The sequence below is a fragment of the Phodopus roborovskii genome, unplaced genomic scaffold (genome assembly GCF_943737965.1).
Source record: "Phodopus roborovskii unplaced genomic scaffold, PHOROB, whole genome shotgun sequence".
In the NCBI taxonomy this organism is placed as follows: Eukaryota; Metazoa; Chordata; class Mammalia; order Rodentia; family Cricetidae; genus Phodopus; species Phodopus roborovskii.
The window spans coordinates 3,150,816-3,163,930 of NW_026125546.1; the positions used below are offsets into that span (position 1 = coordinate 3,150,816).

Below are 13,115 nucleotides of genomic sequence, written 5' to 3' on the forward strand. Positions count from 1 at the left end.
AAGCCTATTCCTCTTAGTTGTGGTGGCTGAGAAGTCCCAGATCAAGGTTCCAACAAGTTAGGGCTTTGTCTCTCTGTTTTCAAGAAGGCTCTATCTTCCAGGGACAGGAAAGCTATGGCCTCACTTGGACAGTAAGCTCACTTTTATGAGCCCGTTTCTTTCCTTTTGCTCTTTTGACTCGGTCTCCTTGGTCTTCTTATACAGTTTAGGCTGGCATGAGCTCTTGGTCCACCTGCTCTCACCTTCCTGGTGCTTAGAATGTAAGGGTTGCAAGCCCTTCATTAAAATGAAGGCATCGATGTATACATTGGGGCAGAACCCTTAGGACTTGAGTATGTTACACTGGTGATTTAGTTTCTTAATTTGTGCATCTGGGATACATTCAGGCAACAGTGTGGAGATCCAACTACACTGGAACTTATATAGGCTGCTTCTAGCCTTAAAAGCCCTCAGGTAGCATACAACCTTCTGCAGGCTCTCCAAGACCCTCCACAACACAGCTCTTTCTTGTCATGCAGATTCTTTCTCCAGCAGTCCCCGGTTTAGGTTGCCTTCTCTGACCAAACCCTTGGGTTCCCCAGCGATTCTGGGCCTCCTGTCTCCTCCCATTCTGTGTGATTGGGCCATCTCTTGTTATCTACCCACTGGACTGATACACTTACCTCAGGAGTCATCTCTGAGAGGCTGTCCAGTTTTCATTGTTCTTAGGGTGTCCTGGGAGCGAGCTATCGCCTTAGTAGGTTACTTGAAAGCTAACACATGCTAGGCATCTCACTAGCCCTTAGGCTCCTTAGGGTCTGTAACCTCTTTTGTCCTAATATAGAGTTGATGCAAAATAGCTCTACAAAGTGTATTCTTGAACTACATTCAAGAGCTTTTCAAGCTAGAGCTTCAAAGTAGGCTGGCCAGCTGTTAATCTTCTCTTCTGCTTTGGGGATTTGCGATGGCAGTGCAATGGGGTGGGTCCTCCTGGAAGAAAAAACCAAGGTGAACCTGGAAAGTACCTGCCCCAGTAGGTGTATATGTGAAAGAATATGTGTGTCAATTTACAGGTGTTGTGTGCCAACCACCCTTACTTGGCTCTTTCATGGGCCCAGGACTAGTCCTTGATCCCAGCCCAAGCAGAAGCTTCCCTTCTCCAGTTCACCTGTCTTCGGGAGTGTGTCTTGCATTTTCCCCTGACTTTTGGGTACCCACCAAGGTGGCTGCTAAAGTTGGACAGCATGGCTAGAGTCACGTGTTCCAGTCCCGCCGCAACTCCCAGATTAGGGCCCTCCCTGGCTACAGGGCAGAGGCCTTCAGATCACGCGGGCCCCGGAGGCTCTGGCCCGGCCCAGCCAATGGGCGGGCGGCACCCGCATGACCCACGCCGGGAGGGCGTGGGGAGGCAGGCCGGGAGCGCACGCCGCCAGGGCCGAATCGCCGCCCCCACCTCAGCTCGGACGGGAAGTGAGTCGCCGGGGTCCCCAGTGCAAGGCAGCCAGAGAGCGGGTCCCGAAGCCGCCTGCACCCCGGCTGAAGCATGGCGGCCGCCAAGGTAAGCGCGGCGGGCAGGGTCGATCTGGCGCCTAGCGGGGTGCAGTCGGGGGGTTGGATGCGGGGCTCCATCTTGCCGCGGAGGGAGGGCACAGGGGACCGCACTTGTGGCCGCATGCCTCCCGCGGCCCGGCAGTGCTGCAGAAACTTTGCCAGCCGGACACTCCCACTTGGCCCAGTCAGGAGCAGTGTCCCGCGGGACCGAGCCCGGGCCAGCAAGGAGGAGTACGCGGATGGGGCCAGGTGGCCTGGGACAGGAGCGAGCCCAGGGTCACGCAGGCCCTTCTGCCACCTCGGGGTTCCGATTCTGACCGGGCTGTTGTTGGCCTGGGTTTCTCCTAGGGGCCCCGGCTGGGGCTGAAGCCTGATCCTGTTACGTTTCAAGGGATCCGCCCTCCCGCGGTTAGGGAAGTCACCTTGACTTCCGTTTTGCAAAGTGCTCGGGAGACTTGGCCTGCGCGTGAACGGAGCTAGCCCCCGACCCTTCCCCTCCCCCAGCTCCCATCCTTTCCCCTCCCTCTCCATCTGACAACACTTAGAAGCCAGCCTGGAGAGGCTTCTTCTTGGAAATGACAAAACAGATTGTCCTGGGAGCTTGTCACTCCTGTGAAGTTCTACTTAAAAGGAATTCTGTGTAATGTGAATCGTTCACGAACCCAGGGAGAAGGCAACTCCGACAAATTGACCTTTCCTCTTTCACCGGTTCTTCAAACCTGCACACCATTTCAGCCTCTCTGGACTGTATTTCAACTTTTCTGGCAGAATACCATATTCAGTCCCAATCACTTGAATCATTGGAATTTATTGCTTTTAATTTTAAGTTCACGAAGGCAGCCCTTTAATCAAGCCTATACAACTTCTTAGATCATTTTAAGTGCAGTGAACTTAAATATACCCAACATTTCAAACATTTGTCCTTAATCAAAACTCTGTGATAACCCTCAAGAGGAAAACATGGCCAACACATCATATTCTTATTTATTCAAGCAAACTAATCACATTTGCAATGGAAATTGTAAGCAGACAAATATATTTAAATGCTGTTCTGTGACTAGAGTCTCTCCAAGCTCCCCAAATCCTCAGGCTCCTTGTTTCTAGCCTGGGTGCCTTAAGTGGCCTTTCTGTAACTACTGGGAGTGTAACCCTCAGTGTGCAACGGGTGTGGGTATTCCTCCATGTTTCTGAATGAGCACAAGGGTGTGTGATTTATTTTGGAAGATACTAGCTCTTTCAAGACAATAACCCTTTTCCTTGCATTAACTTTTTTATGATATCAGAATACAATTGGTATGAGTCTCTGGAGTAAATACCCGCCGAGGAATTAAGTAATGTTACTTTATTTGGAGATAAAGTAATGGTGGGCACCAAATTGAGTTATATGCCTAGAAATGGAATGTAAGACTTGGCAAATATGAAATAACTTAAGTAATGAAGCAGGTCCACTTTTTAGTTGTATTTTTCTTTTGTTTGTTTGTTTGTTTTTTTGGTTTTTTGAGGCAGGGTTTCTCTGTATTGCTTTGGAGACTGTCCTGAACTAGCTCTTGTAGTCTAGACTGGTCTTGAACTCTCAAAGATCCACCTGCCTCTGCCTCCCCAGTGTGGGATTAAAGGCATGCACCACCACCTTCCTAAGTCATTAATAGGAAAATGACAGTTGAAGCCAGGCCGTGTGGTGGTGCACACCTTTAATCTGAGCACTTGAAGGCAGAGGCTGATCTGAGTTTGAGGCTAGCCTGGTCTAAAAAAAGAAAAAAAAGATATGACAATTGGTTTTTATGCATATCATGAGAGACAGGGAAAATGAAAATTTGCTTTCACCTTTACTGTTTGAAAACCTGTGTTCTTTGTTACTTATTCACCGAAAGTTACCTCTTTTCATTTCTGATGGCTGACAGAGACATACAATTACAGTTTAATAGGACATAAGAAAACCAACACTGAGTGGATGAGAAAGTTAGGTAAAGCTGGGCATGGTGGCTCACATCTTTAGTCCCAGCTCTTGCAGGGTAGAGGTCGGCTTGGTCAACAAAGAGAGTTACAGCCAGGGCTGTTAAACAGAGAAACCCTGTCTTGGAAGAGAGATAAAGAGAGACAGACAGACAGAGACAGAGACAGGAAGTAAGATGAATTTAGGGTAATGGAAATGCAAGTGTGTCCTTACTACAGGAAACTGCATCTTCTAGTTTTGGAAAGAATTCACTTTGGGCAATTTTCTCTTTTTACTGAGTCTTACTATGTAGATCTGGCTGGTATAGAGTTTGCTATGTATACTATGGTGGCCTTCAATTAATGGAGATCTGCTTGCAAGTGCAGCGATTAAGGACATTCAAGACCATACCAGGCTCCATGTCCTTGGTTATGATGTATATGAGCTGCTTCCAAAAACCACTGAGGACCATAAATACACATCTGTGGATTCCATAAACCCATTTCTTGGATATCTCTCACTGTGGATCAAGGACATTATAGTCAATGTAGTCTTGAGAGGTCTCAGATGAAGCTGCTGTGAGTCCAGCTGAGTCCAGCAATGAATGTTTCCCATTGAGTTGCATTTGGGCATCCTGCTTACTGGTTGTTTCTCCCAGCTTTTAGTTAGTTCTGGGTAATCCTGAGGTAAAGGCGGTGCTAGTTGCTTTTTCCTTGGAGTGTAATAAGCCATGTAGGCAGCTGATATGCCTGTAAAGAACTGGGGAGCATATGAAGGAGAAAAGTCCACCGCAGTGGAGTACTACAAAACTGGCCTGTGCGCTTGGGAACGCAACAGTTGTTAGAGAATTCTATGCTTGATGAGTTTGCTATAGTGAACCACTGGAACGTTTAGGTAGATTGACTGGATAGCCAGAACTATCCTAATCTGATTTTAGTTGGCTGGGTCTTTGTAGTTACTCAAACACAGTCATTCATTTCCTTTGTATCCTTTTATTTTGACTTTTCCCATCAACTCCCTACTCACCAGTCAAAAAGTTACTTGTTTTTTCATGAGGCAATGATCTGGAATGAGAGAAGTGGTGGCCCAAGCCTTTAATCCCAGCACTTGGAGGCAGAGACAGGCTGATCTCTGAGTTGTTGGAAGTCAGCCTGGTGGGTTCCGGGACAGCAAGGGCTGTTACAGAGAGAAACCCTGTCTCGAAGAAAAAGTGAAAAAAGGGAAAAAAAGGAGGCATGGGAGGATGGGAGGGAGAGGGGACTGGGATCGATATCTAAAATAAGAAAAAATAAATAATAATAAAAAGAAAAAGAAAGAAATGATCTGGAACTGTCAGTGTTTTTGAGATTATCTCAAGCCTCTTTAGCACTGGCTAAGTTTATGCATTAAGGATGATGGAATTAAATTACTTGAAACTGAAAAGTTAGAGAATGCTTACTTAAGCCTAAAGTGGTAAGAGATGTTCTTGTGTAAACTCAGGCACTGGGTATATTGCTTGTCTGAAATCAGCCCAGAACTAAAGGAAAGGAACTCAGTGATCAAATGAAAGCATCAGTTAAACAAACAAACAAACAAGCGACAATAGCAACAAAAACTAATGGTTGCTTTTGATCTCCCCCCACCCCCATTTTTGGGTGTGTTGTTGCTGTGATCATTGGTTAATTTGGAATTGTGCACCCTGATCTTTCCAGTGTTGCAAATAAACTGAACTTCAAAACAAAACAAAACAAAAACCCAAACTAAACTAAACTCTTACTAAAGAGTGACCCCAGGGAAGGAGTTTCTACTGATCTGAAGCGAGACTTTTCAGAAGTGTGGCTGTAACTCAGAATGAATAAATAGGCCATAGGAAAGATTCACCCCACAGTCAACAGTATATCAGGAGCTGGGTAATGAGAACCCATGCTATATCCAGGAAATAAATAAGTAAATAATAATAATAATAATAATAATAATAATAATAATAATAATAATAGCAGCTAACACAAAGGGATGGTCACTTAGATACCAAATTCCGTTCTAAATGCTTTTCAGTTTTAATCCAGTTAATGGATTTGTCTTCTGAGTTAGATATTAGTACAATCATCTCTGCTACAGATGAAGACTCAGAAATCCTAAAATGTGATGTGGGAGACCTAAGACCTACTAACTAGGAAGTTCTAAATCTTCATTCCAGTCCTGCCATGCAGTAGCTTACCCTGTCTGCTTACTGACTAAGGTGGCAGAGAGTGTGGCAAATCAAGCCTATGGGGGAGATTTGAGTGGTGACTTAGGAGAAGGTAGGCTCCTTCCTAGAAATCAGCCTTTTAATTTACCTAGTGCTTCCTGAGTGCTGGCTGCCTACCTCCTTCCCAAGTACTTTACAAGTAGTAACTTAATTGTCACAACAAACAATTGTGTTTTTTGTCTTCATTTTATGATTGGGGGAAAAAAAATCTTAGGTTTGGTAATTCTCCACTTTTTCAGCAAGTCAGCAATCCAGCTTGGATTTTAGCCCTGCTTGTCACTCTGAGAATTGCTATCCTGTCTTTGCAGCAGTAAAGTAGACCAATGTTTGCACTAGGTAGGAAAGAGGGATTTGTTTGAAACCCGGTCTCAGTCTCAGGCAGCTGAGGTTGACCTTGAGCTCTATGCAGATGTGGATGACCTTGAAGTGATCTCCTTCTCCCTCCCAAAGGCTATGATGACAAGCATTAGTCACCATGAAGTGAACCATGTTTACAATGATGCGGGGACAGATTTTAAGAGAGAGTTTCTGGAATTGTTAGGAATGGGCCTTGGGACTTAATGCAGCTTAAGATCTTTATTGTTCCCGGTCTCAACCCTGCCTTCTACCAGTGGAAGATATGAAGTCCCAGGAAAATTCGCAGTTGATTGAAGTGCCTTTAAACTCCTTTGCTTTTTCAACTATTGGGCAGTGCTTCCCAGGCTTAGGAATCATCTAGAGAGCTCTATGAGGTGTTGATGCAGTCCCCATTTCAGGACTGAGTTGATCTGCTGTGGTTGTAGCCACTAGCCAAGTAATTTGCCCCATGATTCACTGCTGGCTTCGTGGACAAGGCAGGAGAGCAATCAGATTTATAGGCCAAGTTAGGGGGAGGGGAATGGTGTTCTAACTCAAAGGAGGGTTGAGGTAGTGGTCACTTCATTCTCCTTTTCAAAAACTTCAGTCTTGCTCGTATTTTCCTTGGTGCTTAGGTGTCAAGGTCATAATAGTTTTATAATTTCCTGGGAATTTAGATTTTAGCACCTCAAACCACCTGGAAGCTCCTTACGATTATTGTAATGTGTCAGTGGTTTTCTGTGGTCAGAGCAGGGCAGACAGGGTCTTCTAGCCCCTTCCTGGCTCCTGGTCTGGCACATGGGGGAGTCTACTGCTCCCTAACTTAGGGCCCGCAGCTTTACAGGCATTGGTCCACTGACAGAGGACTTGAAGGTAGGTGAGGAGGACAATGTGTAGTGTAAGCAAACCAGGCCACACTTCTTCTCTTTGGACATTGAGTTCTTTTAGAAGATGTCAGAGGAGCATGACTTTCTTGTTCAGGGCCAACTCTTGGGCCTTTTGCCCTGTGACCAGCTTCTACTCTGGTGTCCATATTGAACCATTCCTTTATCTTCCACAATCTATGAGGATTAGGCCTGCTGAACTGTTTGTTCCTGCACTGCCTGCTTGCTGTTTGCTGCATCTTAAGCATCCCTGTTTCGTGCATCTTTAGCTTTCTTGGCCTTAAGCATCCCAGCATCATTCATCTTCAGCTTTCTCGATCTTAAGCATCCCTGTTTCATGTGTGCCTGGTTTTAGGGTGGCCCTCAGGAGCTGTGGGTTGGTTTTGTGTGAGGAGGAAGACTGGCCTGTTGAAGTGACACAGTCCCCAAGTCAAATACTTAGTCATAGCAGACCAAACCTGCCCTTAGGACTTGTCTACCCAGACTCTTTTGAGGGTCCAGGCAACTCATTTAAATGCTCGCTTTAGCCACAGAATTCTACCGAATCAATGGTTCTTCAAGGCGTGTGTGGAGCATGGTGTGAAATGTCTATTACCATGTACAGTCTCCCTTTCTTTGGAAAACTTCTTTATAGTTGTGTGAGTGAAGAACCTAGATGTTTCTTTTTGATTTGAAGTGTTGACTATGCAGTTCAGTTGACAGTATTGAGATTTCTTTGCAATTCAGATCCAGTAAACTGCTCTGCCTGATGACTGTTAGGCTGGTCTCTTTCTCTCGATTTCCACCTGTGGCTACAGTTTGCACGAGCTATCCTTGGGCAGTATTGATGGGAGAGTCAGATATTTCCTGATATCCTACTGTTTGTGATAAGATAGCTCTTGTATATGAGGTATGTAGTACCGTTGGTAAGGAAGTTGTAGAGAGATCTAATTTGAATAGATGCGTGTAGTTCTGGGTGCATGTTCTGGGGTTTTCAGAATTACACTTGATGTGGTTTGGAATGTCAGTTCTGAGGAATGGTCATCATTTGAGTAGGGCTGCAGAGGCCTGGCTAGTCACTGAGTTCAGCTTTAGTCTCCGATGGAGGAAAAGGCTACCAGAGCCCTTCTCCCACAATCTCTAGTCAGTGACTAGAAAGTGGGAGAACCTGGTTTCTAGCCCACTTCTGCTTCTGCAGTTTGGACAGTGATCTCTCTGGGTGCTCCCTATCACCCTATGCAAAGTAGGGGAACATTCATGACTGTGTTGGTTCCGCGACATGCAACATTGTGAAAGCATTTTAGGAAACCATGACATTCAGAAGGAATATCAAGAGATGTCTGTTGGAGTCTGTGGGACCCAACTGCAAACAAAGGGACAAGGTCCCTGAACCACACAGAAGCTTTACTGAAACTGTGATTACACTAAACATCACCTTGGTGGCTGAAACATGGCTGCTTTAGTGTCGTCATTGTCCACATGGCCCTCTTGGGAACCTTGCTGCTAAAATTCTTGTCTGTCTGTAGAGCAGTCAGACAGGTTTCCTTAGATGCTTTCCTTGGGTGCTTGTTAGCTGTGAAGCTCATGGAGCTAGCTAGGCCCCAGGCTTATTGCATCAGCATCTGCATTTTATTCCGATCCCCAGGAAATCCTGTGCATACGGAAGTTTGGATGGTGTGCTTCTCCAACACTCATTACCACCTAATTAAAGGCCTTTCCTTGATATAAGGATGCAACACACTTTGGAGTCATTGTAAGTTACTCCAACCTTTTCCAGAATTGAATACATAGTGTCAAAACCCTGTATAAATTTTAGGGTCTTTGCTTTGAGTATCTCTTGGCTGGGTTATTATTTTGTAGCACATCTCCTAGTGATTATTTAAGGGGGCAGTATAAGGGCTCTACTTTCCCTTGTCTGTTGATTTTTGACTTTCTTTCCAGTGCTTTCAGACCTAATCCTATTCTCACTGCTTGCTATCCTCATGTGACCTGCATCTTACCAATTTTTGTGGGCGTCTTGCCATCAGCATTTGTTGTATACGCTCAGGCTTGATCTCCTCCCGCTCATTCTCCCTAATTGTCCTTTGCAGGCTTCTCCTCAGCCCGAATTCTGTGGGAGGTTGGCACCACCTCTTCTTCCTTCAGGACCCATACGTGTCTTTTGAAGGGTGTCCCTTCTGGGCTCCAGCATGTACTTTCAGATGTTCTCTGTAAAACTCAGCTTGGGCATCTCGGTGATCTTTCAAACTTTGCTCACCTAGCACTGAGTGTATCTTGGTGTTTTTTAGTTTCTGCCTGTAGCTTGTTTGCTCTGGGCAGCCAGGAGAGGCTATCTACAGGCATTTGCTTGTGTGGAATATGGAGGGTCAGTGTCCTGTCACCTTCATTAAATCCAAGTCCTTATTACTCCTTAGTTACACAGTCACCTCAGCTTCCACACTGGTCTTCCTGCCTTTAGCTTCTGCCTTTCCATTCTCCCCCAAAGTAACCCTCAGAGATCGGCTCCTGTTCCTGTGATGGTAGCAGCATTGTGTTAGCAGTTTTAAAAACTGCATTCAGATGTATGGCTGACACCAACTGTTTGCCAGCCCTGTTCTAAGTGCTGTTTTTTTTTTTTTTTTTTTTTTTGTTTTTGAGGGTGGGCGGTGGGGTTGGGAGGTAGCACTTGGCTTGTTGGGGTAGTGTAACCAAAGACCCAAGCCCCATTATTTGACGTTTCTATTCATCTTTGAAAAAGCAGGGGAGGCGCTGCTAATGCCATTTGACAGGTCAGAAAGTTAAGGCCTAGAAAGGTTGTGTAGATTATGGTGTCTATGTTATATCATCAGAACAACTTCAACAGGCGCTATATTTCAAGTGCTTATTGAATCTCCACAATAGGCATAGGCTGTGCTATTATTATCTCTATTATTCAGATGGGAAAACTCCTCTGGTACAGAATAGGTAAGTTCTATGAGTTACAGAGAGATTAAGTATCCTCTTGGGCCACACTGCTTGTAAATGCTGAGTGATGGTTTGAACACGGGCAGCCTGACTCTAGAGCCTATATGCATGCATGACTCTTGTGTAATATTGCTCCCTTAATGTATCTTGATGCTCTGTGGCTACTGTTGCCTATAATATAAAATTTAAGCGTTTTGGAAAGCTACATCTTCCTTAGAATTGGCTATATTTTTGAGGTGATGGAACCTAGAGCCTTGTATAGATTATAACTGGGTACTTTGTCACCCAGCAATATGCCTGTCCTGGCCACCCACCCATCCACCCATCCACCCATCCACCCACACACCCACCCACCCACCCATCCTTCCATCTATCTTCATTTTTAGCAAGGGTCCCTTTATGTAGCCCTGGCTATCCTAGAACTCATTTGGACCAGTCTGACCTCTGTCTCCCCAGTGCTGGGATCAAGGGTACATGCCATTACAACTGGCCAGAATTGTATTTTTGTGGTAGATTTGTTTTGATTACTCACCATATTCTTGGCCTGTGGTTGGTAGTCCTTGAAGTTTTGTCAATCTTTAGGTTATCCCTCCTTTTTTTTTTCCCTTTAATGTTTATTTCATGGGGGAAGTTTATTATTTTTTTCCTGCATTTTCCTACACTTTCTAATTTACTGACTGCATTCATTTTATGTCTCTTGTATTGGACCTTTCCTGAAGGTGACTGTTCTAAAAGCTTGGTCGCATTAGTGTCATGCTTTTAATTTTGACTAGCATACCAGGTGGTACTAGGTGCTCCCATCAGGCACTGGGGCTCAGCTGCAGTAACATAGTTCTTGGTCCTTTTGAGGTTATGTTTGAGGAGTGGGTTCAGATGTTACCCAGGTTCACCAGCTTTTTTGCTAATGGGCTGTTACTAACTTTGAGTATTGACAGTTGCTCTTCATTGAGCGTTAAAACTAGTTTTCATCCTTTAAATATGCAGACTTATGCATTTGCTTGTATTTTATGCACGTGTGTGTGTGTGTGTGTGTATAATAAGTACACAGATGCTATATTAATTTTAAAGCTGTTGTCCAATGGCTAGGGTTTCTTATTGGCTAGCTCTGTCTTAATTATTAACCCATTTGTATTAATCTATATATTTCCACGTGGTCTTGGCTTACTCCTTTGGTGGCTACATAGCATCTCTCTCAAGATGCGTTTCTCCCCAGCATTCTCCTAGTCTCCTAGCCCTGCCTATCTTCCTGCCTCTACTAGCTATTGGCCAAACAGTGTTTTATTCATCAAGCAATAAGAGAAACATATATACAGAAGGACATCCCCCATCAATTATCATTCTTAGAAAAACAGTGGATATTACAAATAAGATAGGTATTAATACGTGTAGAGTTTGTGTTTGGGATGGTAAAATAGTGCTGGTGGAGTCTAACATTTGAAAATACTGATGCCACTGAATAGTCCACTTACAAATCCTAAATTTGGGGAGCTGGAGAGATGGCTCAGCATTGAAGAGCACTGGTTGCTTTTCTAGAGGTCCAATTCCAGCACCCACATGGTGGCTCTCAACTGTCTGTAACTCCAGTTCCAGGTGATCTGACACCCTCACACAGACATAAATATAGACAAAATACCAATGCACAGAAAATAAAATTAGAAATAATATTTAAAAAGGTAAATTTATTGTAACCTGTTAACCAGATTAATTAGAATAGATTGTAACATCGGATTAAAAAGAAATTTCAATAGTCCATAATGGATGACTTCTAGTTCTCAAGGGAGTCAAATGGAGACAGACAGGTACAGATTTGTTATTGTATTGTTTTTATTTTTTTTTAACCAAATGATATCACCTTGGAAAATGTAAAAGAAGATATTAGAATTAGAAAACAAGGCAAGAATCATTCTGTAATTTGCAAATAATAATAATTGATTTGGGAAGAATTATATACAGATCCTAAACCCCTTTGGTGAATATTGTAGAACTTCCATCTTCTCTTAAGTGTTCCCTGATAAGTAAATGACTTTCTCCTTACAAGAGCAGTGAAAAACCTTTACCATGGGGAATCATATTTCAACCATGTGGTCGAGAATAGTGGGGAAACTAGCATTTGTACCTACCGAAGTGGTGTGATGGGAAGTATCCAAGAAGCTCTTTGTCGAGTTCTTGCCAAAATTCTTTAATCTGAATTTAATGGAGAGTGGGCCTGACCTTAAAAATGTTTGATAAGTTAAAAAGGTTGAAGAAAGGAGACTTCCAAAGAGATATAACCAAATGCAGTGTCTGATCTTGGTTACAAAATGAATGAAAGAAACAGTTGCCTTACTTGGAACAACTGTGTATTTAATGGAATGTATTTATTCATTTGCTAGGGCTTCCTTAACAATGTGTGGAAGACTGGGCAGCTTAAATGGCTGGAATTAATTTTCACAATTTTGGAGAGCTAACAGTCTGATGTCAAGATTCAGGCAAGGTTAATTTTGCCCGTGGCTTCTATCTTTGACTTAGTGGGATGTTTTCTTCTATGTGTGGTGTCATCTGTGGTTATATCCAGATCTCCAGTCCTTCTCTTGCACCTTGATTCTGAACTCCCAAATCACCAAGAGACCTGTTCCGATGCAAAAACAGAGTCTTTTATTGTTGTTTAAAGAGCTAATTGCATTAACTCAGGCCCTTCATCCTTTTATCCAAGCGGGTGGTGGGAGACGGACCTAAGGGAACCACAAGGCAGGGAACTTATTGGGCAGCATAAGGGGAGTGTCTAGGGGTATGCAACAGTTTTGGGATTGGTGTACTTTCAGGCTCGGGTGACCTGAAAGTGTTGATTGTCCAACTGTTGATTGCTTCTCCTGCAGTCTGGCTTGGCTGCTAAAGCAGGGGGCTGGTTGGTTCCTTCACTTCTTCCCTCTCTCTCTCCCTCCCCTTTTCCCTTATTGTTGGGGTTTATTAAAAGGTTTTAATGACTATTTAAACATGGGTATTGTTGGGGGGCAGAGAGAGTGGGTGTGAGAGAGAGAGAGCAAGAGAGAATGAGAGAGAGTGAGAGGTAAATGCATAATTTCCAGGCAAGAGGACATCTTTATTGTATTTAATAACCTCATTACAGACCTTTCGTTTACAGTGGGTCATATTCTGAGGTGTGGGGATTAGGATTAAAATTTAGGGAGACATTGTTCAGCGCAGGACAGAAAATGATCATGCTCAAGCTGCCTCCAGTGAGGTAATGTTGAGGTTCTGAGGACATTGGTCCTCATAATCCTTGCTGTTTTGTTTCTTGCTGCGT

General features: G+C 44.0%; 1 protein-coding gene across 1 annotated transcript in view; it reads left to right on the top strand.

The window, feature by feature from the left end:
• The first annotated feature begins 1,353 nt into the window (after positions 1-1,353).
• Positions 1,354-13,115, top strand: part of Slc25a13 (solute carrier family 25 member 13) — a 176,690-nt gene continuing 164,928 nt past the window's right edge. The window contains exon 1 of the mRNA XM_051177139.1: positions 1,354-1,537. Within this exon, the coding sequence (XP_051033096.1) occupies positions 1,523-1,537 (15 nt within the window). The 5' untranslated portion in view covers positions 1,354-1,522. The remainder of the gene's footprint in view (positions 1,538-13,115) is intronic.